At 37.8% G+C, this 26,260-nt stretch overlaps 5 protein-coding genes, 1 long non-coding RNA gene and 3 pseudogenes across 11 annotated transcripts; 2 read left to right on the top strand and 7 right to left on the bottom strand.

The window, feature by feature from the left end:
* Window positions 1-245: 245 nt before the first annotated feature.
* On the bottom strand, window positions 246-1,523 carry LOC104748384 (putative F-box protein At3g21130 pseudogene; annotated as a pseudogene).
* A 1,141-nt stretch (window positions 1,524-2,664) lies between these two features.
* On the bottom strand, window positions 2,665-4,110 carry LOC104746531 (putative F-box protein At4g10190). The gene is made up of 2 exons (XM_010468033.2): window positions 4,020-4,110; window positions 2,665-3,926 (listed from the first exon to the last, which is right to left on the bottom strand). The coding sequence occupies exons 1-2, from the start codon at window positions 4,081-4,083 to the stop codon at window positions 2,788-2,790; spliced, it is 1,203 nt and encodes a 400-aa protein (XP_010466335.1). The 5' UTR covers window positions 4,084-4,110; the 3' UTR covers window positions 2,665-2,787.
* A 1,143-nt stretch (window positions 4,111-5,253) lies between these two features.
* Window positions 5,254-6,375, bottom strand: LOC109129092 (putative F-box protein At3g21120 pseudogene; annotated as a pseudogene).
* Window positions 6,376-7,241: 866 nt separating this feature from the next.
* LOC109129091 (putative F-box protein At3g21120) lies at window positions 7,242-8,367 on the bottom strand (annotated as a pseudogene).
* Window positions 8,368-9,014: 647 nt separating this feature from the next.
* LOC104746530 (kelch repeat-containing protein At3g27220) lies at window positions 9,015-11,455 on the bottom strand. Its single transcript, XM_010468031.3, has 7 exons — window positions 11,006-11,455; window positions 10,698-10,889; window positions 10,350-10,579; window positions 10,029-10,199; window positions 9,823-9,928; window positions 9,497-9,703; window positions 9,015-9,409 (listed from the first exon to the last, which is right to left on the bottom strand). The coding sequence occupies exons 1-7, from the start codon at window positions 11,186-11,188 to the stop codon at window positions 9,239-9,241; spliced, it is 1,260 nt and encodes a 419-aa protein (XP_010466333.1). The 5' UTR covers window positions 11,189-11,455; the 3' UTR covers window positions 9,015-9,238.
* Window positions 11,456-11,477: 22 nt separating this feature from the next.
* On the top strand, window positions 11,478-14,621 carry LOC104746529 (phosphoribosylaminoimidazole-succinocarboxamide synthase, chloroplastic). Its single transcript, XM_010468030.2, has 13 exons — window positions 11,478-11,610; window positions 11,857-12,218; window positions 12,328-12,429; window positions 12,522-12,651; window positions 12,758-12,850; window positions 12,945-13,033; window positions 13,198-13,278; window positions 13,448-13,537; window positions 13,662-13,751; window positions 13,846-13,896; window positions 13,994-14,040; window positions 14,236-14,293; window positions 14,383-14,621. Exons 2-13 carry the CDS (start codon window positions 11,880-11,882, stop codon window positions 14,446-14,448), a joined length of 1,236 nt encoding a protein of 411 aa, XP_010466332.1. The 5' UTR covers window positions 11,478-11,610; window positions 11,857-11,879; the 3' UTR covers window positions 14,449-14,621.
* Window positions 14,622-14,714: 93 nt separating this feature from the next.
* Window positions 14,715-18,675, bottom strand: LOC104746527 (zinc finger CCCH domain-containing protein 55-like). Of its 6 annotated transcripts, none has more exons than XM_010468024.3 (9): window positions 17,134-18,675; window positions 16,576-16,749; window positions 16,282-16,461; window positions 16,065-16,171; window positions 15,703-15,948; window positions 15,514-15,622; window positions 15,238-15,400; window positions 15,120-15,151; window positions 14,715-15,032 (listed from the first exon to the last, which is right to left on the bottom strand). In XM_010468024.3, the coding sequence occupies exons 1-7, from the start codon at window positions 18,021-18,023 to the stop codon at window positions 15,244-15,246; spliced, it is 1,863 nt and encodes a 620-aa protein (XP_010466326.1). In that variant the 5' UTR covers window positions 18,024-18,675; the 3' UTR covers window positions 14,715-15,032; window positions 15,120-15,151; window positions 15,238-15,243. The 6 variants fall into 6 exon arrangements, with proteins under 6 accessions (XP_010466326.1, XP_010466329.1, XP_010466330.1 ...); XM_010468027.3 differs by having other exon boundaries at window positions 16,065-16,168; XM_010468028.3 differs by having other exon boundaries at window positions 15,514-15,607; window positions 17,134-18,565.
* A 341-nt stretch (window positions 18,676-19,016) lies between these two features.
* LOC147926503 (uncharacterized) lies at window positions 19,017-20,186 on the top strand. The gene is made up of 2 exons (XR_015582908.1): window positions 19,017-19,701; window positions 19,844-20,186. It is a non-coding gene; the product is annotated as an uncharacterized LOC147926503 (long non-coding RNA).
* A 439-nt stretch (window positions 20,187-20,625) lies between these two features.
* On the bottom strand, window positions 20,626-23,307 carry LOC147926502 (uncharacterized). The gene is made up of 5 exons (XM_087487082.1): window positions 22,766-23,307; window positions 22,557-22,698; window positions 21,945-22,211; window positions 21,629-21,875; window positions 20,626-21,038 (listed from the first exon to the last, which is right to left on the bottom strand). The coding sequence occupies exons 1-5, from the start codon at window positions 23,305-23,307 to the stop codon at window positions 20,626-20,628; spliced, it is 1,611 nt and encodes a 536-aa protein (XP_087343208.1).
* Between the last annotated feature and the right edge of the window lie 2,953 nt (window positions 23,308-26,260).

The raw sequence follows: 26,260 nt of genomic DNA, 5'->3' as shown, positions 1-26,260 counted from the left end.
AAAGAGCAGGTGTTTTCGTACACTTAAAAAAAAAAGACAGATAAGTAACTATATTGTTCATGAACTCATGATTAAAACATGTTTTGTAGTCATAACCAAAGATGTGTTGTAACTCGAACTTGCTACAAAACCTGTGTTTTCAGTTGTGTTCTGTGTAGTGGCTGAGCTAGTCGAGCTTAAAAAAATGCAGAATGAACTTTCAATGTAGGAAAACATGAAATGGATTTTACTGAATAACCTATTAGCTAGTGAGGTTTAAAAAATTCAGTCCATCGGTTTTTACCATAGCGTCTAAATAACTGAACGATTTCGCCAAAGAGAACCGTCTTGGTGGTTTCAGAATGCTTCTCTGTGATGCCTACAGCTATGCTTCGTTTATCAAGAGAGATACCTTGTTGGATTTGAGCCAAACCTGGAACATAAGTGAGGAGACGTGTGGTAGGAGACTTTGCACCATTTTGATCATCCTCGTGTATGTATTTATCCTTTCCCACAATCTGTATAAAGTTTTTGGAGAACACGGAGTTATTACAAGACACTACAACTTTGTTCTCCTGGTCGACCAAGAAACTAGTACTCATCCCAATACAACCCCGAGAATGGCATCGGAGATCGAATTTAGACACTGTTAGGAACTTGCTCCATGAAATATCTCCGGCACTCTCCATCTTTGTCGCTATCCATACCTCAGAGCTCCAAACAGCAAGCAAACAAAGTTGTTGCTCTTCTGATCTAGTCACTGATAAAGCCAGATCAAAATAAGAACGAGGAGCATCCTCGGGAAGAGACAGACTTTGGAATCTCTCCGTTGAAAAATCAAAATTTAGTAAGAAAACACCTAGTTCTCGTCGACAATAAGCAAGCCAGTAAGTACTTCCCTTCACAGATATGCCAAGACTCTGAATCCGTGGTATTGACCAGCTTCCAGTCTCACCAATGTTCTCCCACAATTTGGAGGTAAAGTCATAGACTTGGTACTTAGTTTGAGTTGGGACACGACCAGGATACATCCTCAAGATTTTGTAACAGGAGGATTCGTAATCGTAACCGAGAGCATAGTGGTTGATTCCCTCGTAGCTAAGCATGGGTTGGACGATCCACCTGGTTTCACCTGTACATGGATTCCAAACAACTAGTCTGTTGTCCTTGGTGGTGCATAGCAACAACCCGTTGCAGTGAAAGACGTTACATATATCAACTTCTTTTGAAGAGTTATTAGAAAGAGGTTCTTCTGAAGAGTTTTTAGAAAGAGGATCTTTTAGGCTGATGTGACATGTTACCTTGGCAGATGGAACATTCTTCTTGTCGACTCTATGGAGATCAACGCTCACTAAATAAACCCTAAAATCAATCAACATGATTAACAGAGGAGGCTGCCTTGGAGCATAAGCAGAATGTTTACTAGCAAGTCTCCCATCTTTGACCAGAGCGTTCCATCTTCGGGATGTCAATCTCAATCGTGCCAGAGATACAGCAGGAACCCTAGATAGTATCTCCACTACCAAAGCCTCTTGGAGATGCATTGTGCTCGAAAACGACTGTTTCTAAAAACGATTAGAAAAATACTTAGGTTCAACCTTTATATTCACCCCCTCCTCTCTCAACCAATCAGATTGTTCTATCTAATATTTTATTTAAAAATAAATCAAAATTAAATTAAAAAGCAAAAAAAATTAAGGAAACAAATTCTGTATACTTTTATTTAAGGAAAGTTAAATATTGAATTGGTTTAGATTTTACAATTAAACGAGGTTATATATCGGTTTGGGTTTATAAATGAGAATTAGGGTTTAGATTTTATAATTAAATCAAAATAATGTCGGTTTGGGTTTACAAATGAGGTGGTTAGGGTTTAGATTTTACAATTAGAACAAAATTATATGTCGGTTTGGGTTTACAAATGAGATGGTTAGGGTTTAGATTTTACAATTAGAACGAAATTATATGTCGGTTTGGGTTTACAAATGAGATGGTTAGGATTTAGATTTTACAATTAGAACGAAATTATATGTCGGTTTGGGTTTTCAAATGAGATGGTTAGAGTTTAGATTTTACAATTAAAACAAAATTATATGTCGCTTTGGGTTTACAAATGAGATGGTTAGGGTTTAGATTTTACAATTAGAATGAAATTATATATCGATTTGAGTTTATAAAAGAACGCTTTAAGTTTTAAATTTTATAATAAAATATACAGATTTTATTTTTATATTTTATAAGGAGATGAATGAATAGGTTCATCCCTATATGGGTGAACCCATTGTCCAAAGGATTGGGTTAAATACTAGTAAACAAGGGAGATGAGAGGGTTTGGACCTAAAACAACATTCGAAATAATTGCTCTGTGTGTGTGCCGCACTGATTCACGTCCTAGATTCAGCTGACTTTGGGCTTCTAGGCCCATGGGACAAGACAACCATAATCTACTCCCATCTTAGAGCCTATCAATTAAATTTACATGCCTCTCTCATGTGTTGTTACAATATGAAAGAAGAAGAAAATAAAGCTCATAAAGGTGTCCAACTTTTAAGATCATTCAAGATGTATTGCAAATGTAAGTCTCGTCACTAGTCTTGGTTTTATATACAAAAGAAACCAGAAATTTTGATTACCAGGGCAAAATTACAGAGGATAAAAACTGGAAATAATTTTAGAAAACAAGTATTTAAAGTAGCAATACATATTATATCATTATGTAATAACATCTCAAGAGTTGGATAACGTAATACATAAATAATTTAGTGCGACCATTATATATCACCAGCTCTGATACTTTTCCATTTTGCCTTACTCCAAGAACATTGTTGGTTGGATTTGAACAAAACTTGGAACATAACTGAGGACAAGTGACCATGTAGTCTCTGCATCATTATGAGCCACTTGTATATATTTACCCCCTCCCACAACGTGTAAGAAGGTGTTGGGGCCCCCACGCATACTGCTACACAATAAAACTTTCTTCTCCTGGTCGACCAAGAAATTCATCCCATTAAAGAAGCGAAAGCGCTGATGGAGATTGGCTAAATCCAATGATAGGAACTTGCTCCATGACGCAGCTACGAGTCTCTCAATCGTTGTTTTGTTCTCCTGATTTACTAGCGTCTTATCAATCTTAGTCGCGATCCATACATCTATATCGTGTACTTTACCGCTTTGAGTAGCTAGCAAACAAAGTTTCTGATCTTCTCTAGTCACTGATAAACTGATAACTTGATGAGAAAGATGATTACCCGGAAGAGACACACTTACAAATCTCTCTGTTGAGAAGTCAAAACTCAATAAGAAATCCTCACGTGTGTTTTTTTGCGTAGAAGCTAGCCAGTAAGTATCTCCCTTCACAGACACGCCACCACGACCATTCCACCGTGGTATAAACCATTCTATAGTCCCACCAACAACCCTCCACGAATTAGAGGTAAAGTCATAGATTTCGAACTCAAGGAAGCTTGGCATCAAGTTATTATGCTGATCCACTCTCAAGATTTTGTACTTGTTGCAGGAGGATTTACCGAGAGCAAAGTAATCGTTTTGCTTGTAGGTATCTCTTGGTTGGATCCACATGGTTTCACGTGAACACGGATTCCATACCACAAGTTTATTACTGTCTTTGGTGGTGCATAGTAACAAGCCTTCGCAGTGAAATACGTTACGTATCTCGACTTCTTCTGAAGAGTTACTAGAAAGAGGATCTCTTAGGCTAAATTGACTTATTACCTTCACCTTGCTGTTGTGAATTCCATGGAGATCGACACTCACTAAACAAACCCTGAAGCCAATCAACATAATAACCTGAGACTGCTTCTTTTCAAGTATATCTTTGATGAGATCGTTCCATCTTTTGGATGCCCATCGTAGTCGTGCCAGAGAAGCCAACGGAGCCCTAGAGAGTATCTCCATTTCCAACTCCTCCGGAAGATACATTTCCACTTGAGATTTCAGTGAAATAATTAGGGTTACATATATATACTTAGAAAACGAGAGAGAAATGAGAGGTTTAAACATTCAAATCGGTTGCTTACCATGAAAGTCCTTTGTTCTTTGCTGCTGCTGCCGCTTCACACGCTTCTTAGATTCAGCCATCATTTGGTATAAGGAGAAGAAGCGTACGGCCTCCAATATCTTAAGATTGGTCTTTAATATTAGAAGAAAAAAGTAACCGACGTGACGTTTCGAAATGTTTGTAAATTTTCAAATTTCAAATATTTAATTGGTCAACTGTTAAATTGGCATTATTTTAATTTTTTTTTCTAATTGATAATAACTGGTCGAAGAGGGGTTATTGATCTTGGAATTGGTTTGGAATGATTCTTTGGCGAAGACGAGAATTCATAAAAGTATGTGTACTCGTCACTGGTCTTTTTGGTTTTATATATATAAAAGAAAACAGAACAGCTATACCAAGACCACTACTAGATAGCTTGTTGGATTTGAACTAAACTAGCAACATAAGTGAGGAGAATTGGGCATCTGAATATATCTCCATCTAATTCATTCTCTTGTCTGATGTATATATCCTCTCCCACAACATGTAAGACGTTTCCCACAATGTATTAGGCGTTGTAGTAGGGTCCAAGTATATATGTTGACAGGCTAAAACTTTCTTCTCATGGAAGATGAACCCTAGATAGGCCGCTTTTTAGAACACTAAGTATACAATTAATTACCTTCACAGACATGCAAAGACTCCACTACCACTCCCCCTAGACATAAAATGGATTCAATCTTGACACACAATCTTGACACCAAAGATGTGTTGGAAAGTTGAAATTTTGATATAACTTGTCTGGTTTAGTTAACAATATACAAATCCCCATCAATAGAGAAGATAGGTAGAATGCAAAATATGAACTTTTCAAAAAGGAGAAGAAAAAAAAAATGAACTTTCAAAGTAAAAAACCCTTGCATGAACTCAAAAACAAACTGAAAAGGTTTGAACATGCAGGCCATCGGGTTTATATAAGCTTTGTATTCAGGTTGAATCTAAAGATCTAGTCAACCAGAACCATCTTCTTGGTTTCAGGATGCCTTTTCCATGAATCATGGACCATGATGCCTCCCAACGGTATTACATTTTCTTGGTTTCGAGTCATATATATATATATATCGTACTGTTCAGATAAAAGTGACAATATATTGCTCGTTTAACATGAGAAAGCCATCCAATCCAAGATTCAAAGACATTATTTTGGGATTCAAATAAGCAAACCAACTTCAACTTGCGCAGGATAAAAAGACAAGCCTCTTCCAAGAAGACTAGATACCTTGTTGGATCTGAACCAAACTTGGAACATAAGTAAGGAGATTGGGTATATCATATCTCCAGTATATTTATACACTTCTAAGATGTACAAATCATCTCCCACAATGTATAAAATGTTGTTGTAGGCCTGTTTACACACGAAAACTTTCTTCTTATAGTCGGCCGAGACAGTTAAACGAATATGAGAGTGAAAACGACGGAACTTGGACCACGACATGGCTCCGGTACTCTCCACCTTGGTTGCTATCCATACATCTGATTTGTTTCTCTCATCAGAGTCAAAGCTAGCAAACATACGAAATTGTTGCTCTTCTTTAGTCATCGATAAAGCCACATAAAGATAAGAATGTTTAGCATCCGAAGGAAGAGAGAGACTTTGGAATCTCTCGCTTGAAAAATCAAAACTTAGTAAGAAATAACGATCATGTGGTGGCCTGTCTTTACCAAGAGCAAGCCAGTAAGTAGTTCCCTTGACATACATGCCACAACTCTGACTCGGTTGTATGACCCAGTCAGTAGTCACACCAACACTGCTCCACTTATTAGAAGCAAGGTCATAGACTTCGGACATGGTGTGCCATCTATCATTGGCTAATCGTTGCATCCTCAAGATTTTGTAACAAGAAGATTTGTCTCCGTAACCGAAAGCATAGTAGTCGAATTCTTTGTATAAATTTCTGGGTTGGATCCACTTCATCTCGCCTAAACACGGGTTCCAAACAAATAGTCTATAGTCCTCGGTAATGCATAGCAATAAGCCGTCGCAGTGATAGGCGTAACGAATATATGCTTCTTTTGAAGTACTAGAAAGAGGGTCTTTGACCTTTTAACTTTGCTGATGGATCAACGTTGTTATTTTTAAGCCCATGGAGATTGATGCTCACTAAATAAACCCTAGACTCAATCAACCCGAGAACCAGAGTGGAGGAGTGCCTTGGAGCATTAGCAAAGTGCTTCTTAGCAAATATCCCGTCTTTGAACAGAGCGTTCCATCTTTTGCATGTTGATCGTAATCGTGCTAGAGCTACCGTAGGAACTCTAGAGAGTATCTCCACTAGCAAATCTTCAGGAAGATATACTGTGCTTCTCATCTTCTTTTGATAGGTCCCAATCATAGTCGTAAGAACACTAAGACACAAGATAATTTATTTAATGGGTAGTTTGAACTACTCTTTTCTAATATTTCTTTTGGTTTATATAGAAGAGGACTATTGAGTCCTAGGGGGATAAGGATAACACCAAGACAGAAAAAAGAATATCCAAAGCAACTTAAAATTGAAAAACAAAACACCAAAGCCTAACGAACTCCACCGGCCTCCTAACTCGTATGGACCTATCTCGTCGTTTGAGTCCATCAAACTTGGGATCGAAGGTTCTTTTAGACCTAAAACTTATAGTCTCGCACCAAAACGAGTGTCGTTTCCTACAGATTTTGTAACAAGAAATAATTCATCCTCGTGACCTAAATCAAGGAGAGGATATTCATCATCGGGTTGTGGGTCAAAACGGGTTCTCGGGCCGAGGAACTTTCTAACTGGGCCAAGCTTGAGCCAAGTCAAACTTAAGCAACACGAATGAGTTGTTGAAGCAGTAATGGAAAAAAAAAGAAGGAAGAAGTACAGAAACAGAGTATTTGGGAAGAAATAATTGGGATTTCATTCTTCCTCTCCTTTTTCATCCATGCTTCCTTGTTCGTAGAAATGTATCAGCAATTTCCTCTTTTGTCGAAGATACGTAGTTTCAAAACCTTTTAATTTGCAGAAAGTAAATCATTCAAGATATATCACAAAAAGTATGTGTCGTCACTGGTCTCTTTTTGGTTTTATTTATATAAAAGAAAACAGAATAGCTAGCTAGCCCTCTTCCTAAGACCATGCACTACATGTTGTTAAATATCAATACATGGATAGAGAACGAACATAAATTAATATGACAATAATATATCTATCTAGCAAAATGTTCCAAGACCTACTCCTAGATTCTAGATAGCTTGTTGGATTTGAACCAAACTAGGAACATAAGTGAAGAGAAATGGGCATCTGATTTCTCCATATACATTCACTCGTCTGATGTGTATATCCTCTCCCACAATGTGTAAGACGTTTCCCACAATGTCTATACTGTGGTAGGGTCCAAGTATATGTTCACACACTAAAACTTTCTTCTCATGGTCGGCCGAGACAGTTATATAAATCTTAGAGTGAAAACGATGGGACTTGGTCCATGATACGGTTCCCGTACCCTCCATCTTAGTTGATATCCATACATCTGAGAAGAACCCCTCATCATTAGCAAAGTCACAAGTAGAAAACATACAAAGTTGTTGCTCTTCTCTAGTCACTGATAAAACCACATGTTTCCCACGGGGAATATTAGCATCCGCCGGAAAAAAACAGACTTTGAAATCTCTCTCTTGAAAAATCAAAACTTACTAAGAAACGATCATCCAATCGACCATACGCAAGCCAGTAAGTAGTTCCCTTGACATATATGCCACGACTATGAATCGGTAGTATGTACCAGTCGGTAGTAGTACTCACACCAACACTGCTCCACGAATTAGAAGCAAAGTCATAGACTTCGGACAAAGTGTGCCGCCATTGGTAATCAACAAATCGACGATGCATCCTCAAGATTTTGTAACAGGAGGATATATTATCGTAACCGAGAGCATAGCAGTCATATTCATCGTAGGAATGTCTAGGTTGGATCCACCTGGTTGCCCCTGAACATGGATTCCAAACAACCAATCTGTTGTCTGTGGTGCTGCATAGCAATAAGCCATCGCAGTGAAAGGCGTTACGTATATCAACGTCTTTTGAAAGAGGGTCTTTTAGGCTGAATTGACCTGTTAGCTTTGCAGATGGGGCAACGTTGTTACTGTCAAAAATCCATGGAGATCAACGCTCACTAAATAAACCCTAAAATCAATCAACATGATAAACAGAGGAGGCTGCCTTGGAGCATAAGCAGAGTGCTTCTTAGCAAGTACTCTCCCATTTTTAAATCAAAGCGTTCCATCCTTTGGATATAGATCGTAATCGTGCCAGAGATACAGCAGGAACCCTATAGAGTATCTCCACTACCAAATCCTCAGGGAGATGCATTGTGCTCGAAAACAACTGTTTGTAAAATGATTAGGGTTGAATAGTAAATAAATTTTATTATCAGGACTGTGAAGAGAAAAACTGGAAATAATTTGGAAAACAATTATATAAATTAGAAATAGTTATATTACCCTGTTTCAGAAATCGGCCGATTACACGGTGTGGAGTGGCTAGACAATAAGGAGCCGCCGCGATTCGATTTTGATATGAGTTTTTACCAAAATATGATGTTAAGTGTGGGATCTACTATGTCATATCCAATTGAAAATATGATAAAATTTGTATAAATTGAGTTCACGATATCTCGGTAAACAAATCCATAGAAGTTATAAAACCGTAGAAGCTTAGATAGTTCATATAAATTAGTGTTATCATTCTAAATCAGTGGCTCTGGTTCTCTTCCCCTTTGCCTACTCCAAAGAAACTTGTTGGTTTGAACATAACTGACGACAAGTGAGCATCTAGATTCTGCATCATTTATGACTCTCTCCACTCTAAAATCAAAAACTTAATAAGAAATCATCACTTGGGTTGTCTTGACTACAACTACAAGCAAGCCAGTAAGTATGAACCAATCTATAGTTTCACCATTAACATCCCTCCATGAATTAGAGGTTAAGTAATCTCTAAAGCAGAGTGTTTTCAGATAGAAAAGAGAGTTTTTTGGACCTAAAAAATTTTCCTCATTCATAATTCTCACACCATAACGGGTGTCGTTTCTAAAGATTTTGTTTACAATATACAAATGCAAGATAAGATACAACAACTGTTTGTGTAGTGGGATAAATTATGCTCAAATAAAATACTAACTTAAAAAAAGAATGCTGTGACGACTTTGCATAACAAAATGGAGATTTGATTCTTTGTCTCTTCATGGATTCAGTATCAGTTTGGTTCTCCACATCTCTGCAATCACCTTACGCGGTGCAGGATCATCTGGTCCTTTGTCTCGTTGCCCCGAGGTGAAGTATAAATGCCCGTCCCAATACCCAACCAGCGTAGTCTTCACACGGTATGGCAACTTTCCAATCACGTACCATTTCTGCAGAGAACATAATTCCAGCAACTATTTACACTTTTTAATAGGATAGAGAGGTTTTAAGCATGAAGGAGTCACTGGGTTTTTTACCATTGTATTCAGGTTGAACTGGAAGATTTCACCAACAAGGACCATCTTTTTGGTTTCAGGATGCTTCTCTGTGGTGCCTCCAACGATTACAATGGAGTTGTTAACCACTTTCCAAGCAAATTCAATATGGGAATCCGGTTTTGGCATTGATGGCATAACTTTCCACTTCATTTCCTCATCTAGCATGTACACATCACTGAATACAACCTAAAACCACCAAGGTGAAAAAAGGACACATGATGTTCATAAATTGCAACACTTGAGGAACTGCAACAATGAAAGAGGGACTCATTGATATTTAATCAAACAGGTAGTCTATTGGATACCTCCATACGGCGTGAGCATTTGAAGATGGGGGATCCTGGTTTAGCCATGAAATCACCTTCTTGACCTCCAATGACAAAAAGCCGGTCATGCACTACTACGCATGCTCTACAGTCACACAAGAACAGTCAAAACTCAAATTAAAACGGAGGAAGGTGTATGAAGTAGCTATTATAAGGATTAATTACGACAGACTTCAACAGAGAACCTGTGAGGTCCTCCACGAGGGATTGGAATTTCACTTCTCCACTCCTTTTCCAATGCTTTCCCATCTTTTACCGCAATACTCCAGTGTTCAAGCCCTGGTGTATGCCGATTCTCCTTGCTTCCACCCATCACGTGGAGTCTACCTCTCCAAAGCTGAGTAGCTGGAGCATACCTGAATGTAAAAAAACTTTGTCACTCAGTTCCTCTCAATCATTTAGCATCACAGAAGATCTTTAAGCAGCAAAATGATATCAAAACGAGCTAAACCGCCATTTCTCAAACCCCAACATCATCTGTAGGAATGGTATGAAATCATCCTTACCTAGGAACTGGTAAAGGAACGAAGTCACTCCACGAATTAGTATCAGTGTCAAGCACAAATGTCTTAGCTGTAGGTCCTCTACATTGAGGACCATATTGACCAGTGACAATGTAGATGTATCTACCATCCGTTACCATCCCTAAATGTGAATGTGCCATCTCTTTTGGCATATCAAATCTTCCTCCCCATGTGTTATCTACGAAATTGTATATATCAACATGGGAATGTACCTGAATACCGAAGACACATAAAAACACAGCTTATCATTGGTCAGAAACCACCAAATACTACTGATCAAAGATCTCTTATTTTTTTGTTCTTTAAAGAAGGATATATAAAGAGGCTTACAATATCAATGGTGCCGTATCCAGCAAACACATATAGAAAATTCCTAATCTGAATAGCAGCTCCATCTAGACGAGGCACAGGAGCAGCTGCCATCTTCTCCCATTTAAGTTCAGGAGCAGCTAAATCTTGAAACGTTGCAGAAAGCTTTCTTTCCCTAACTTTATCGTTCTTCTTCTTCTCAGTATTGCTTCCCTGAAAAAGCACCAAAAGCAGACGCAAGAAGTGAGTATCTGAGCTTTTATCTTTTGTTTTGAGATCCAATTACATGAAGTTTACATCAACAAAGAGACAACATTGAAACCATTTACATTGGAATTAGGAGGAAGTTGGCCGATCACGGTGGTAAAAGAGGAGGGAAGAGACATCCCAACGGAGGAGAAACGATGAGAAGAAGCCCAAAGGAAGTCTCCAACAAGTCCGGCAGCTAAAAGAGCGAGGCATGAAACTAACACTAACCTCCCACAATTCTGTTTCCCAGCTTGCCTCGCCATATATTCTCTCTGCTTCTCTGTCTCTCTCTCTTTAAATTGGCATCTATCTCCCTTTGAGGGTTTCACAAACTTCAAGCAAAGGTTTAACCTTTTGGTTTTAAAAACACACAGATTTTGGTGTTTGGAGGTTGCAGAGGTGACGGATCTTGATCCCCGAGACCAGACGACGACGATGCAGAGGGTAAAGCCGTGTTTTTTTCTCTTCTCTCTCGTTATATATTTTATTTTCCTTATTTAAATAAACATTTCTAATGTTTGTGAAAAAACAAAAAAAAACAAAAACATTCAGGTTTTAAACGCAAACGCAAACGCAAATTCCGAGCTCTGTGTTTCTCCCTACTTTATCGCCGCCGGCTTCTATTGTCTCTCTGTTTATCAGAATTGATTCCGTCGCGCTCCGGCTTTAGCTTATTTGGTCAAAGGTTTTGGCTTTCTTCCCTTCTCACATGTTCGATTGTGTTAGTTGTAGTTACACACGTTTCGCTTATATGTTATCTGCTCTTCTTCCTTACTAGAGTTTATTTTAGACTATAATCCTGACTATATAGGTTCCGTTTTGAATCCTTCCTATCTTCTTGTTTTGCCTTTGTGGCTGGCTGGCTGGCTGCTACTGAAATGGAATTCAAACTCGTATAAATTTTTAAGATTTTGTGGTTTTTCTGGTGCAGGGGTTTAAGTGTCTGTTTCTGGAATGGCTCAGTGTGTGAGGTCAACTCTAAATCCTTTGAGAACACCCCACAGCGTGACTAGGACAGTGTCTGTTAAAAACCCAGCTTTTGCATCAGTCTCGTTCCTTAGAACATCACCGGAGTTCAAGAAATACCCAAAACCCTGTTCATTGGTTATGTCTTGCCAGGGGAAGGCCCAAACCCAGCAGGAGGAACGACCACAACTCTCTCTTGACGATTTAGTCACGAGTAACCGGAAAGGAGAGGTTCTTGGCACAATCAAAGACTCGCTTTCTAATTGTCTCTCTGAGACGAATCTTCTAGCGTCTGTTCCTGGTCTGAAATCTAGAATCAGGGGAAAGGTTAGCAATGTTTCCTTTTTGTTTCGTATCTTTCTGAAAAGACCAAGTGCTAGACCAACACAATTGTCGATTTTAGAATTGAGAACTGATCAAGATATTGATATTGCAGGTCAGAGATATTTATGATGCTGGTGATTATCTGGTTCTTATTACAACAGATAGGTTGAGTGCATTCGACAGAAATCTTGCTTCAATTCCCTTCAAAGGCCAGGTTTGTGTTCTATATTCAAAGCTTTACAGTGTTGCTGAATAATGGATCAAACTGCAACGAATAATAAGTTTGTGTGTGTGCTTAACTTTCAGGTTCTTAACGAGACAAGTTTGTGGTGGTTCAATAACACACAGCATATAACTCCAAATGCAATTGTTTCATCTCCTGACAGAAATGTTGTTATCGCAAAGAAGTGCTCGGTTTTTCCCATAGAGTTTGTGGGTTAGTGTGTGTTGGATCTAGATATAGAGTACCTTGTCAGACACTTCCCTATGCAGCCTCTATTTGCTTTAGTTCTAAGATGTTCTCTTATGTTTGTTATTTGTAGTGAGAGGATATGTGACTGGAAGTACTGACACGTCTCTATGGACGGTGTACAATAAAGGTGTTCGGAACTATTGTGGGAATGAGCTCTCAGATGGTACAGTTTCTTTTATTGCCATTTACTAGTTGTCTTCTTCTTTAAGTGCATCTTAGAAGATCATCATTAACATGCTGATTACTAAATTATGCAGGATTAGTAAAAAACCAAAAGCTTCCAGCTAATATACTTACACCGACAACTAAGGCTGCGGATCATGATGTGCCCATCTCTCCAAATGAGGTCTAATAACCTGTTACAGTAAATAAATGTGGAAACCACAAGATACGTTTTTTGAGTCATTAGGTTGCTCTTTCTGTGATCTGCTTAGCTGTAAGACAAGAAGAATATATAAGCCACAATTGTGTAGTTCTGTGTTTTTCTAATTCTTCAGATGATTCTTGCAGATAGTTGAAGGTGGATTCATGACTCAAGCCGAATTTGATGAAGCAAGTAGGAAAGCTTTGAGCTTGTTTGAGTTTGGGCAGGTTAGTTACAACTCCTCCATCGAAAGCCATAGACTATAGTGACTTCATAATCTCTAAATTGCAGACCACAAGAAATCAGTTTCTTGATATATTTTGCTGGCTTCAATATTGAATTGTTGTGCTTTGTTGGAAGGTCTAATAGATTTTAATTATATCATGCTTGCTTCAGCGTGTTGCCAAGGAACATGGACTGATACTGGTAGACACAAAGTACGAGTTTGGAAGAAGTAGTGATGGCTCAATCTTATTGATTGATGAGGTCTGTTATCTTTTCTCTTTATTTCCATGTCTGTCTCTCTTTGAATACATAGTTGAACACATATCTGCACAACTGCCAAAATCACTGATTAGAATCATCATCCACTTGTACACATTGTGCATAGATTCATACACCCGATTCCAGCAGATACTGGCTTGCAGGTTCATATGAAGAGCGCTTCCAAAAAGGCCTGGAGCCTGAAAATGTTGATAAGGTTAGTAATTTTGCCTGTTATTGCCCTCATTCAGGTTACATTGGGTTGTAGTACTTTGTTCACTCACATGTTCTCTGTTTTTTAATCCAAATAGGAGTTCCTAAGATTATGGTTCAAAGAGAACTCCAATCCGTACGAGGACGAGGTATGCTTACATCTTCACAATGTAATTTTCATTTTTCCTACTCTATCTAAGAACCCCTGCTAAAATTCTTGGTGTCTCGATCATCGGTAATTTTCAGGTCCTGCCTGCTGCTCCAGCAGAACTCGTGACTGAATTAGCTTGGCGGTATGTATTTTGATCTGAAATATTTTACTAGAGGATTGTTCTGTTACATGTTTTCGATATAGAAAGAAACATTGTATGTGTACATGATTTAGGCTCTGTAAGATCAGACATTCGCTGAACTACATTAGTTTTCGCTAGTAGTTTTGGTATTAAAAAAAAAAAAAAAACTGATGCGAGAAGCCGTGATGATGGCAGGTACATCTTCTTGTATGAAACTATCACTGGATCAAGAATTGACATTGTTCCGACTCAGGTATGATCCCGCTCAATCCCAAAATCTCTACTGTATCAGCCACGTTTAATCGGAGTTTCAAGCGTATTGATCTATAGCTTTGTTTACAGGAACCGATACATGACCGAATCTCAAGAAACACAAGCCAAGCACTTTCATCTCTCCGTCAACTTTGATCTTTTGATGTAACTTTTAGCCAAGGAGGCAGAGAGCATAGGTCTGTTTCTTGTTGCATTCCTGTGACCGATTGTTGTCGTAATTGATTTTGAATTGAAGACAGCTTAAGTTCAAAGAGCAGTCTTACAAATGAATAAAATTAATTGACCGGGTAAGAACCCAAACACTAAAAGAGTCTATTTGCTTTCATTCTTGACATAAGGCTTGGTAGGTAATTTAGAATATATATAGTTGTATTAACGAAGAAAAGATACGAACAAAGACAAAGACAAAGACATTCATCTATATTGACAACTGATGTTCAGAACCAGGATTGTAACACAGTAGAAAGGTAACAATTATCGATGAACAGACGAAAAACTTAAAACTTGAAGGTTTTAGTCACTATATAGTTCTGCCTATCAATGCTTTGTCGAGGTTAGTACTTAGCTGTAATTTCTATTGCATATTGGCATTACACAACTGCCTTTTTCCAAATATGTAATATCCTACCCTTCTTTCTGTTCCATATTATAAAACCGGCTTTAGCTTCTACATATAGACAAAATACTTCTACTTGCTTCTTTTATCAGTCTCTACTTTTCTGCAACCAAAGAAATTAAAACCATGTAGTTAATACCAATTTAATTTTAGAGAACCTTCAAGTTGCAGTCTGGCTTAAAATGCCTACCTTTTCATACTTTCTTTCTGCTTCTATCGAACCTGGAAAGTTCCAGGAAGAAGTATTAACAAGTGGTAACAATAGTTATGCGATAATGTGACTGAATCAAGAGAGAGTTTGCACCTACCAATTGCTAGGCTGATTGAAGTGACGAGGCTGCCTTATTTTCTGTAGTAACAGAGAGAGTAGCACAATTCTCTTTCTCAAACTCGGGGTCATGGCTTTCACTGGTCTTCGATGGGGAAGCAAAGAAGCTATCAGGCAGAGCGTTCTCCAGACTTGTCTCTTGCCTTGAGCCAAAATAATAAACGAACAGATAAGACTGGATGTTGTATATCATACAGAAACGACTTAAAGCCCTGAAAATGAGCAGAAACCATTTTTATTATCTTAGTAGCCATACCCGTTGTTGAGATGGTTATTGTAACCACGTTCTTGGCTGATGTTATGATCAGTATTACTCAGAAACGCTCGATTTGCTTCAGACTGAAAATGTCCTGAATCACCATTACCTGCTTAGGGGTTAGATAGGAGGGAGAAAGTGAATAAAAAGCTAGATAAAGCCAAAATTACATGTAGGGTTTAGAATAACCTTCGATGACATCATCACTGGTGTTTTCTGATCGAAATAGCAAGCTTTGATTGCCACGAGGGGCAAAATGAACGGGTGAGCCAATAACAAGACCACGCTGGTGATGGAGAAACGATTCACTGTCCATGTCGGGCAACTGCAGATTCAGAAATCTTTTCCTCTGGTATTCTATTGCTTGTTGCAGGTCAGCTGCCTGCTCAGCTTTTCTCCTCATCATCTCCTGTGTGTTAGAAAACATCCTTGGTGCTGGTAGCAAACAAAACAAGACTGGTCTTAGAAGAAATACCAAACAAAAAAGAAAGAAGAGATTGAGCTCTGATGAAACCATATCCAATCAAGCGTAGGCAAAAGATTCAACTAACCGAGGTGACAATCAAAGAGATCCCTGGAATCCATTCCAGATGGACTTGAACCAGGAGAATAGTTTCCTCTCTCCATCTGCTGCAGCATTTGTTGCTGCTGCCTTCTGCTATTATTTGATAAAAAACGATGATAAGAAACGGAAACACGAAAGAGAAGAAGAATGTGAAGAAGAGACAAAAAAAAACAGACAATGCAGGAGCAGTGGTTTCAACATACTTTTCAAGGATTCTTCCCTTCTCCTTGTATGGTTTAACAAGCACACGTGAGTCACAGATGAAATGAGGATTTCCTCTGGCCAATATGATTCTCACAGTTTCAGAGTGGACAAAAGTGACAAACCCAAACATTCGTTTCTGCTGGTAGGGGATCCTAACATCTTGCACTGGTCCAAAATTGCTACAAGAAAACAAGAAACATGATTAAACAGAGCCCGGCACACGTTAATAGACATCCACCAAACTTTTGATGATGCTAACACATAACAACATTGATTATTTTTTAAAGGATTACCCAAAATAATTGGAGACATCTTCATCAGTGAAGGAGCTGTCAGCTGGAAATGTCAAGTAAATCTGTTTAGATGCAGAGTTAGATTTATCTCCCATTCCCATAAACTCATCCCTTTCATGCCGGCCTGGACTACCATACCAGTAACCCTCTTCCCCAAATTGTCCTGCTCCTGATCTGCATGTACAAAACACCACCAAAAAAAAAAGAAAACTATCAATTTACATATCATATAGGCTAACACAAAGATTTCTTCAAACATACTTCAAACATAACATTGACTAAAGAGCCTAGGAGAAAACCAAAAAAAAAAAACCCAATCATTGGTATGTAAATGAATACCAAAAGTAGTAAAACCATACGAAAAAGACGTTAAGAACCACAATCATATAAGCAATAATTGACATCTCAGAACAAAACATCTAAAAAATCACAAAGATTAAAACTTTTCCATGATCCACCGCAACTTTGGGTTAAATCTGAAGTCTTCACCAACCAAATACACATTCTTGAGAGAAAAGAAACAAAAAAAAAAAAAAAGAAGCTTCATTTCATAGTTACCTGTGCGCATTACGCTGATGCAAGAGCAAACTGAGACCTTTTTCATACGACATTGGAGAACCAGAAGCCGCCAAGTACTGAGCAGCGGCCATTCGCTGCCTCTGAGCCATCTTCATCCTCATCATCTCCTCTTGCTGTCTAGTAACGTAATCCGGCGAGCCAAAACCACCAGGGGAGGAATCAAAATCATCACCCAAACCACCGTGTTGGAACCTGTTGTAACCGCCGCCGCCAAATCCGGGCTCCTCTGAGCCGAAACAAGCATCACTGGCTGAGAAACTCCTCTTATGCAAATGCGCATCTCCACCATTATCAGACGAGAAACCAAACGGATCCACAGATTCGTCCTTGTTCTTGGAAGAAGACTCGTTGAGGAACGACAAGTAGTTCCCTAGTTGATGCTCATCGAGTAAATCGCCGTTTCCAGTAGAGTCACCAGCAGCAGCAGCAGCAACAGCACCAACACCATCTGAAGCAAAAAGAGACGAACTTGCTTGGAAAGGACTCGAAATCATGTTAGGGTTACTTCCGAGAGAACCAGGGGTGGTGTAAGAAGGAGAAAGAGGGTTTCTAGAAAACTCCATAAACCCATTCCCTGATGAAGACTGAGACAAGGAGTGACGGTGGATGTTAATGGGTCTGGAGATAGGGTTCAATGGGGACGAAGCAGAGGAAGAGGAAGATCCATTAGAAGAAGAAGAAAGACCTAAAGCAGATTTAGCTTTGAGACAAACGGACTGTAGGAAAGTGTCGGGTCCAAGAGCCAAACGCATCAAATCTCTATTACCCAAGTCTTGTAAAAGCAAGTAACCAATGATTTTGGATGCGAAATCGGGTTCTAAAGTTCTGATCTTTGTGAAAAGTATCGAAGTAGGATCTCCCGGATCCATTATGGTCACTCTTAAATTTCTCTACTTTTTTTGTTTTCTCTGAGAGAGAAAGAGAGAGAGAGAGATTGAAGAAGGAGAAGAGGCTCTTCTTTTGTGTTTTGTGAAGAGAGAGTAGTAGTGGGTTACTCAAAAACTTGGTTTTTTTTTTATGTAGCGTTTAATGTGATGTTTTTTTTTTTTTTTGGGAGATTTGATTTGAGTATGATTTTGTCTTCTAATGAGGATTTATTTATAAAAGAAAAAAGAAAAAAAAAAAAAGGAGAAACGAGAAACTACTTTGGTAATGTTGTTCTTTCTTTTCGGGTTCTGTTTTTTGGTGTTTTTGGTGTTATCGGGTTTAGGGTTTTTTTTTTGAGACTAGGAGCGGGATTATAGTTAAAATCGAATTTGTTTTTGGCTAAAAAGATAATTCTTCATTAAGATTTTGTTTAACAATATCTTCTCTTGACCAACCGAGAGGTTATTTACCATTGGATGCATGATTGTTTTGGTTTTTGATAAAGATGCGATGCATGGTTTCTTCTCTAGACACTCTCTCTAGTTATATTTTTTTCTTGTCAACTGGTTGAATTTTATAGTTTTATGAAAATATGTTGTGACTAAGTGACTTATTTATATATACATAAAAAAGTTTTATACAATTATGTGTTCTAGGTTTTTTTCTATGTTTCTACAAATCTTCATCAATTAATAAGACTTACACGTTACGAAATTACTCAACTTCAACCAGATTTATACGAAATTTAGACAACTAAGTTTAATAAAAAGATGTATTAGTTACATGTCCTAGATTTAATTATCTTTAAACTAACATATTAACTAGTTTGAGATTTAAAATACAAAAAAATTATGAAATATAACTCTTCAAAGATTTTGTGTATCCGGCCCTACACTTTATAGTTTATTGTACATTGATTTTACGTGTCAACGTTTTATTTACTCAATTCGTGAAAATAGAAAATTATTTAAACAATTATAAATACTAGGTCATCTATTACATAATTTATAATTACTAGGTATTACTAGTTATTTTTGATTTATATATTGTGAGTTATGAGATTATTGATTGATTAAATGTAATCAAAATAGGAATTCACAGATCCTTTCTTTTCCAACCAACCACACGGTAATTTATTTTTATTTTGAATAAAATGTACAATTTATTCGAACAAAAATCTTTCTTACATCAAATGCATCGTGTGTTTAAGAAAATTTCGATCTAAGTATTGCTAATCTATAAAAAAATATAGTATGGTAAGAGCTAAACAAAATTATATCGGAGGTCTCTCATCGTGACGCCAACCATAGTGCCAAACATCCATCATATCGACCTCTGTCTTGGATGACGAGCAGTTTATTTCTAATTTGTCAATCTAGCAGTTTGATGAACAAAGGAGGGAGAACTGGTAATTCCCCATGTCTCCTGTTATTTCGTTCCTGCCACAGAGAATGGACTGCAATTTGAAACACATATTTCAGCAAAAATAGAGTGTTATTTCTAAGAGAATTTTTCGTCATGAGAGCTATAATAGTCTCCCAATCTGCAGAGAAGTTGGTCCTCATGAGCTTTGAAGTGAGTCATGTCCAAATTTCTATCGAGTATCAGCATTGAAAAAAATTGTCAACGTTGAGGGGGAAGGGTTCTGGAGAGTGCCTCTCTGAAGAGTAGCATTAGATTGTGAGCATCTACTACTTTTTTTGTGAAATAATTTGTAGTTTATTTGACAATCGATAAAAATTGTGTTGTTTATATAGGAATTGGTGATTAGTCGACATAGTATTTAACTTGTGCGATACGGCACAATAATTTGTTTTTGCAGAGGCGATTTGGGCGGCAGATCAGGCTGTTAGAATATATCCCACATCGGAAGAAACATAATTCCCTTGACTTGGCTTCTTTATGTTAAAAGTGTGCTCATTTTTTCTTTTTGGAGTGTGATGTATCGCGGGAGTTGTCTGCTCAGGAGATTTCTCAGGATCAGTCTGTGGTCATTCCCAGTGTAGTGGAGAGTGTTTTGCAGCAGCTATAAGCAAGTATTTCAGCGTGGCTTGGGAGAACCATATCCCGATAGCCCAGTTTTTCGTTTCTTTTGGAACCGAGTGAACTCCCATGCTTCCCTTGTGCTAAAACCCTGTTTATATCGATCTCTTTTTCCTTTCTAAAGTGCAATGTCTGCTGATTACACCAACCCCGTATTACGTATACTCTCTAAAGCTGTCTCAATTTGATTCATTTACTCAACTTGAGGTGTCCTTTGTTTATGAGTTAGCGCTTCAGCCTTAGTGGCATGTAAGCCGATGCCCATATCTATACACCCCTGCTGACCTGCAACATCAATTAAACGTCCAAGTGGTGACCAACGATCATGCCAAAAGGAAACATTTTTCCCATTCTATATCTCATACCACACAAAATCCATAGCTATGTCGCGATACTTCAGTAATTTTCTCCACATCCACGAGCCAGCAGCAGATGTATACTTGATCGACCAAAAGGAACCCTTCCTCATTAAACAAGTCCAAAGCCATCTAACCCACAGGGAATATGATGAGAGAATTTGCTGTATGAATTTGAGACAACTTTCTTATTCAAAGAGGGTACTCACCACAAGAATGCAGAGCACAAACTATCTATCTCCTTAATGCAGGCACTAGGCAGTCTAAAAGCAGACATCCAGAAGTTTGTGAGGCTATGGATCACCATACTGAAGAGCTGTAAGCGGCCAGCAAAGGAGAGATGTTTCACCGTCCAACTTGCTATGCGGTCCCTTATTTTTTCGAGCGGAGGTGAGTAATCTGATGACATCATACGCCTGGTGAGTAGAGGTAAACCAAGATAGCAGACTGGTAGAGAGCCAGATGTGAATGGGAAAAAGCTCAAATTCAAATCCCTGTTACACTCTTTTATTCCTGCCATATAAAGTGTGGACTTCTCAAGACTAATGTTCAGCCCTGAAACCTTCTCAAACTTTCCAAATATTTGAAGAATTTCCTCAATAGATGTTTTAGTTCCATCTATGAAACCAATAAGTCATCAGCAAAACACAGATGTGTAAGCTGGATGTTGTGACACCGAGGATGATATCCTATTCGTCTCTCCAAAGCTGTCGTATATAGCATTGCAGATAGAACTTTTATGCATATGAAAAACAGGTATAGAGATAAACAGCATCCCTGACGGAGCCCTCGTTCACTACGAAAGAGACCCAACAACTCGACATTTACTTGCACTGAAAAGAAGTTGCAGGAAAGGCTATTGAACTGAATCGAATGCTTTGGAGATGTCAATCTGCATTGCACTTCACGGTGATAAGGTGTCTTTGTGATAATCCTTCACGATCTCTGAGGCCAAGAGAACATTTTCCATCAAAGTCGATCTTTGACAAAATCATATTGGTTTGGGGAAATAAAATGTGGAAGTAGCCGCTTCAGCCTATTTGCGAGAATCTTAAAGATCACCTTATACATCACAATGCAGCAACTTATTGGTCGGTAATCTTTCATCTCTTTAACCTCTTTTTTTCTTCGGTACAAGAGCTACTATGGTAGTGTATACTCACATAGTGAAAAGAAGATTGAATAGAAGCAACAAAATCTTTCTTCACAGCCGACATGTCTCCTTGAGAATTCCACTGTATAACCGTTTGGACCCGGACTCTTATCATTGGGCATAGAGAATAGAGCAACTTTAATTTCAACCTCAGTAACCTCCTTTTCAAGTTGTGCTCTGTCCTCTGCAGAACATCGATACCCAAGCAAATCACTCAACTCTGCCTCTGCAATCCCTTGATAGTTTGGCAACTTATAGCCTAGAAATTCATGGAAAAATCTCTCAGCCTCTACCTTGATCCCCTTTTGTGTATCTATTATAGAACCATCAGCTCCCTACAACTCTTTAATCGCGTTCTTAAGCTCACGCACCTTAACAGCCTTATAGAAAGACTTGTTATTTCCATCACCCATCTTTAGCCAATAGAGTTTGGATTTTTTCTTCAGGTATCGTTCTTCCAGACCCGAGACAAAAGACCAGCGACTAGAAGCTGCAGATTCCTGTCTCATTGCCAACTCCGTAGGATTTTGCAACGTCTCCAACTGATTTTTGCATAATTGTGCGTAAGCTTTCTTTGTCCTTTTCTCCAAGTCACCAAGGGAATCTCTGCCTAATTGCTTGATTTTAGGCTTCAGAGCCTTAATTTTTTTTTAAAACCGGAACATTGCAGAGGTTGACTGATAAAGTGGCTCTGTGCTGTCCCAAAACTCTTGAACCAATGGCTAAAACCCTGTGTTATTCACCAAGCATTTGTGAATTTGAAAGCATGCCCAGACAAGGCTTGTCCACTCCTATTTTGATACGACATCTTAAATGATCAGAACACCCGCCAGCCTCAAATATCCCATATGTTTGTTGATACTTAGTGAGCCAAACATCATTCACCAGTACGCTATCTAATTTCTTGCAGAGTATTTAGAAGCCCACGGAATGGACTCACGTAAAACTATGTTTTCCTTAACCCCTCGACCCTTCGTCAGTACAACAGCACAGTCAACTGTTGTTGCCGTCATTGTTGCATTAACTATCAAAGTTGTATCAAACGAAATATCGTATGTCTCCAGCTCCACATTGTCCTCCGCATTTCGTACTGCATTCTCTTTCTCATCATCCTCATCCTTACTACTAAGAACAGAGTAAGAATTTGATAAAAGAGATCTTTCACCAGCAATAAACTCCCCTTGCTGCTTACGAGGGCTCCCCTTGTGCCCCAGATTTTTGTGGTGTTGTCCATCCTTGATCACTGTCTACCAGCGGAGGAAAATTTGTGTCCACCACACCAACTGCAGGTGCCATGTTATGTTGGATCATCTCTCCTGAGCCGACTATGTTAACTAGAGCATTCTCCACACGTTTCAGTTCCGTCTCCTTCTGCATACTAGGGCATGTCAGAGAGATGCTTGTGTTACTTACTTCAACGTAACGACAAGCCGAGATCATGTGTCCCCATTTCCTACACCTACTACACTGAGGAGGAAACCACTGATATGAATACTTGACCACCACATCTAACTCACCTTCCTCTTCCACGGAGAATAGATACTCTGAACGCAACTCCTTAGTTAAACCGGCTTTCGCTAGGATCTGAGCTTCCTCAAAAGTGACAAAAGCCTCTGTTTTGGGATGCAACCGGATTTGCTTGCCCACCACTCTAGAAAAGAACTCCAGCCCCTTGTCAGTGTACATGGTTGGCGGTACATTCTTCAAAACTACCCACAAAGGAATTGACTTCATTGCCGGTTGTGCCTCCTCCGCAAAAGGTGTCTATTTAGATAAAAGCATAGGTATCCCCACAATGTTCCACATACCTCTATTTAAAACTCTATGTCTGATAACTTCACTACGGATTCGAAAATTAACCGTTGTGTCATTGATAGCAAAAACATCTATAAGAGAAGATGTATCTCTCAACCTCCAAATTTTCTTGACGATCATATGAATCTTGCCCACATGTGGGGACTTTGTGTTTAGAAATTTCCCTACCAGGAAGTCTTCCCATAGAGCTTGCATCCACAAAAACACTCCTAGGAACAACCACTCGTTTCTTACCATCCACCTCTAAGACAACAAAATCTTGCTTTATAAAAAGTATTCTTCTGCACCGCTTTTAATCAGTCCCTCTGATTATCTGAAGCCAAACCAGCCGATTTAGACAACGGGACCTCAGAGAGCCCTCGCTCCCCACTCTTAACAACCCCACTTGGAGAACTCTTCGATACAAAATGCTCATCTCCCTGCACCGAACTCCTCTGGCTCACAGCAGCAGTCGACGAAATCGTCAACCCCTTCACCTGGGAAGCAGACTCTCCTAGATTTGACGGCGGATCCGCGGATATCATCAAAATTGGCTAAAACAATCCTAATCGCCTTTCCAATCGCCTGCCACGTCAGCTTTCCAAAATTTCCAAGTCCTTTCTACTTAGATCGATTACGTCAGCTTATAGCTTATAGTCGCTGGTCTTTTGCTAATCTATAACCATACGGTTATTTAACCATTGGATGTTTCATCTTTGGTTTGATAAAGGTTGAATGCATGGTTTTGCATATTTAAATTCAACTAGTTTACTAAACTTAGGTTTTAGTAGTTTTTTTATTTTTACTTTAAAAATTTTAAATTGAATTTATGCATGAAGAGATTATTGATTCGTAAAATTTAATCAAATTTATAAGTTCTTTAAAATATTTATTTTAATAAAATATGTGTTATTAGGTTAGTGATTACGACAAAAAAAAGTTAGTAATAACAACAAAAAAATGAACTTTCCAAAATATTTGGGTATCCATTCATTCGAAAGTCATTTGAGCAATTTCTGTTTACAATTGTTATCTATTTATGGATGTTCAACGCACATGGATTTTAATGTGGAAAAACAAAAAGTTGGTTTGCTCTGCTATGGTTCTATATGTCTTAACTTGTTCGAATAATTTGGAAAAGAAAAGTTTATCGTTATATTTTTGTCGTCTTGTATATCATTTAAAGTTTATGAAAAGTTGGTATTAATAGATTAGTGATTACGACAAAAAAAAACAAAAAACTTTCCAAAATATTTGGGTCAATACACTTGAAAGTCATTTGTGCGATGGTTTTACGTGTCGCACCTTGTTCGAATAATTTGGAAAAGCAAAATTTATCGTTACATTTTTGTCATCTTGTAATCATTAAAAATTTATGAAAAGTTTATGTATTACTAAACTATTGTTCAATAAATTTTAATAAATAATTATTCTCTTAATTGTTTAATTAATAAAATATGTGTTATTCAAACGCTTGAATTTTAGGTGACTTTTTATTGTAACTTTTTGAGTAAAAATTTAGTAGATAAAGAAAAAAGTAAATAAAAATTTAACTTTTAAAAATACTTATAAAAATTTAGATGACTTTTTTGGTTGTAATTTCTGATGTTAATTTTTTTTTGTTCTCTGAATTAATTAAGTTGGGTGTTCGTTTTCCTAGGCTTGGTGCTCGTTACGGTCATGTAGCTACTTTGTTTGATACCAATATCTATGAGGCTTTGTCTATTGAGGGGAGAAGATAAAAGCTTATGGACAACTAGACAGTGTATAGAGATGTTTAAGTTATTTGATTTTCTTCTCCAATTGGGTTTTGCATCTCTGTATGGCGGTTTGTGGTTTTCCGATTATTCAAAGGCTATCCGGAAAAAACTTAACATCAAAGAGATCACAACTGAAGAGAACAACGTTCTTATTTAAAGATTCCATGAGAAGTTTGAAGATTTGAGGAAGTTGATTTTATAAGTTGTATTCAACATGTACCTTTATAGAATCTACTCACACTTTTGAAATTTTGATTTTTGAGATGATTTAAATAAACCTATAACGCAAGATTATATAAGTTATGTCATATTTGAGATAAAATTATTTCTAAAATACAACTTATAAAATCTATTGGTACCATGAATTCCTTGACTCTGTTTATTTTCATCATCTCATGTAGAAAATACAACTTATAAAGTACATTAAAGAGATTGCTAAAGGTATTCATCCAAATGTGAAATGAAGATTAACAGACTGAGAAAGGACATCACGAGTTTTAATTTTTCACCATGTATATAATGTTCATATGTAACTATTTTACTTTATTTTATTATTTCTAGAACTTTATAACAAAATCAAATAAAAAATAATTTTAGAAAACTCTAGAACTTTATTCTACTATGAAAAGTTGCAAATCCCGTTTTGTATGTGACACTGCCATATATTCTTCGTAACGCCAATGTAACTGAAAGAAATTAAATAATTGTTATTCTTGTTAGAGAATAAAAACAAATTTATCATTACTTTTTAACTTTTTACCGCAAAAAACTGAAACGGACCTCTCTGCTTCGATAAGGGCGCTTTGTTTTTTTTTTTTAACTTTCCCCTGAATCACTCTAAGACCCGCGCGTGACATAAATATTTCCTCAGTTGGAAAATATTCCACTAAGACGAGTGTACGGGTGCTTAAGGTACTCTACATCTGATCTCCACCGTTAAAAAGTGAATCAGAAGTTAATGTCAAAGATTTTTGCTTTTTTACTTGGGACACGTGAGGGTTCTCAATGGTCACAGTCACAGTCAATTTGACCAGAGTTCGTATTATTTTGTTGGCAGAGCCATGCATCAGACAATTATGATACAAAAAAGTTAATGCTCTTCATGGAAAACGAGATTTATCAATTTGCCCAAA

Source organism: Camelina sativa, chromosome 15 (assembly GCF_030686135.1).
Source record: "Camelina sativa cultivar CO46 ecotype springtype chromosome 15, ASM3068613v1".
NCBI lineage: Eukaryota > Viridiplantae > Streptophyta > Magnoliopsida > Brassicales > Brassicaceae > Camelina > Camelina sativa.
The sequence above is the reverse complement of the archived record's forward strand: the minus strand, read 5'-3'. Positions and strand labels throughout refer to the sequence as shown.

Bases quoted from the DNA above. Each gene is read 5' to 3' on its own strand.
- LOC104746531 (XM_010468033.2), bottom strand. From the start codon at position 4,083: ATGATGGCTGAATCTAAGAAGCGTGTGAAGCGGCAGCAGCAGCAAAGA. The intron at 3,927-4,019 runs GTAAGCAACCGA...TGAAATCTCAAG, and splicing joins AAGAACAAAGGACTTTCATG to TGGAAATGTATCTTCCGGAG.
- LOC104746530 (XM_010468031.3), bottom strand. From the start codon at position 11,188: ATGGCGAGGCAAGCTGGGAAACAGAATTGTGGGAGGTTAGTGTTAGTT. The intron at 10,580-10,697 runs GTAAGCCTCTTT...TTCGGTATTCAG, and splicing joins GATACGGCACCATTGATATT to GTACATTCCCATGTTGATAT. The intron at 9,704-9,822 runs GTATCCAATAGA...TGGTGGTTTTAG, and splicing joins AATGCTCACGCCGTATGGAG to GTTGTATTCAGTGATGTGTA.
- LOC104746529 (XM_010468030.2), top strand. From the start codon at position 11,880: ATGGCTCAGTGTGTGAGGTCAACTCTAAATCCTTTGAGAACACCCCAC. The intron at 12,430-12,521 runs GTTTGTGTTCTA...CTTAACTTTCAG, and splicing joins CAATTCCCTTCAAAGGCCAG to GTTCTTAACGAGACAAGTTT. The intron at 13,897-13,993 runs GTATGCTTACAT...GGTAATTTTCAG, and splicing joins CCAATCCGTACGAGGACGAG to GTCCTGCCTGCTGCTCCAGC.
- LOC104746527 (XM_010468024.3), bottom strand. From the start codon at position 18,023: ATGGATCCGGGAGATCCTACTTCGATACTTTTCACAAAGATCAGAACT. The intron at 16,750-17,133 runs GTAACTATGAAA...TTGTACATGCAG, and splicing joins CATCAGCGTAATGCGCACAG to ATCAGGAGCAGGACAATTTG. The intron at 15,401-15,513 runs GTATGGCTACTA...TTTTGGCTCAAG, and splicing joins AATAACCATCTCAACAACGG to GCAAGAGACAAGTCTGGAGA.
- LOC147926502 (XM_087487082.1), bottom strand. From the start codon at position 23,307: ATGAAGTCAATTCCTTTGTGGGTAGTTTTGAAGAATGTACCGCCAACC. The intron at 22,212-22,556 runs GTACTGACGAAG...AAAAAAATTAAG, and splicing joins CAACAGTTGACTGTGCTGTT to GCTCTGAAGCCTAAAATCAA. The intron at 21,876-21,944 runs GTGCGTGAGCTT...GATACACAAAAG, and splicing joins CTTTCTATAAGGCTGTTAAG to GGGATCAAGGTAGAGGCTGA.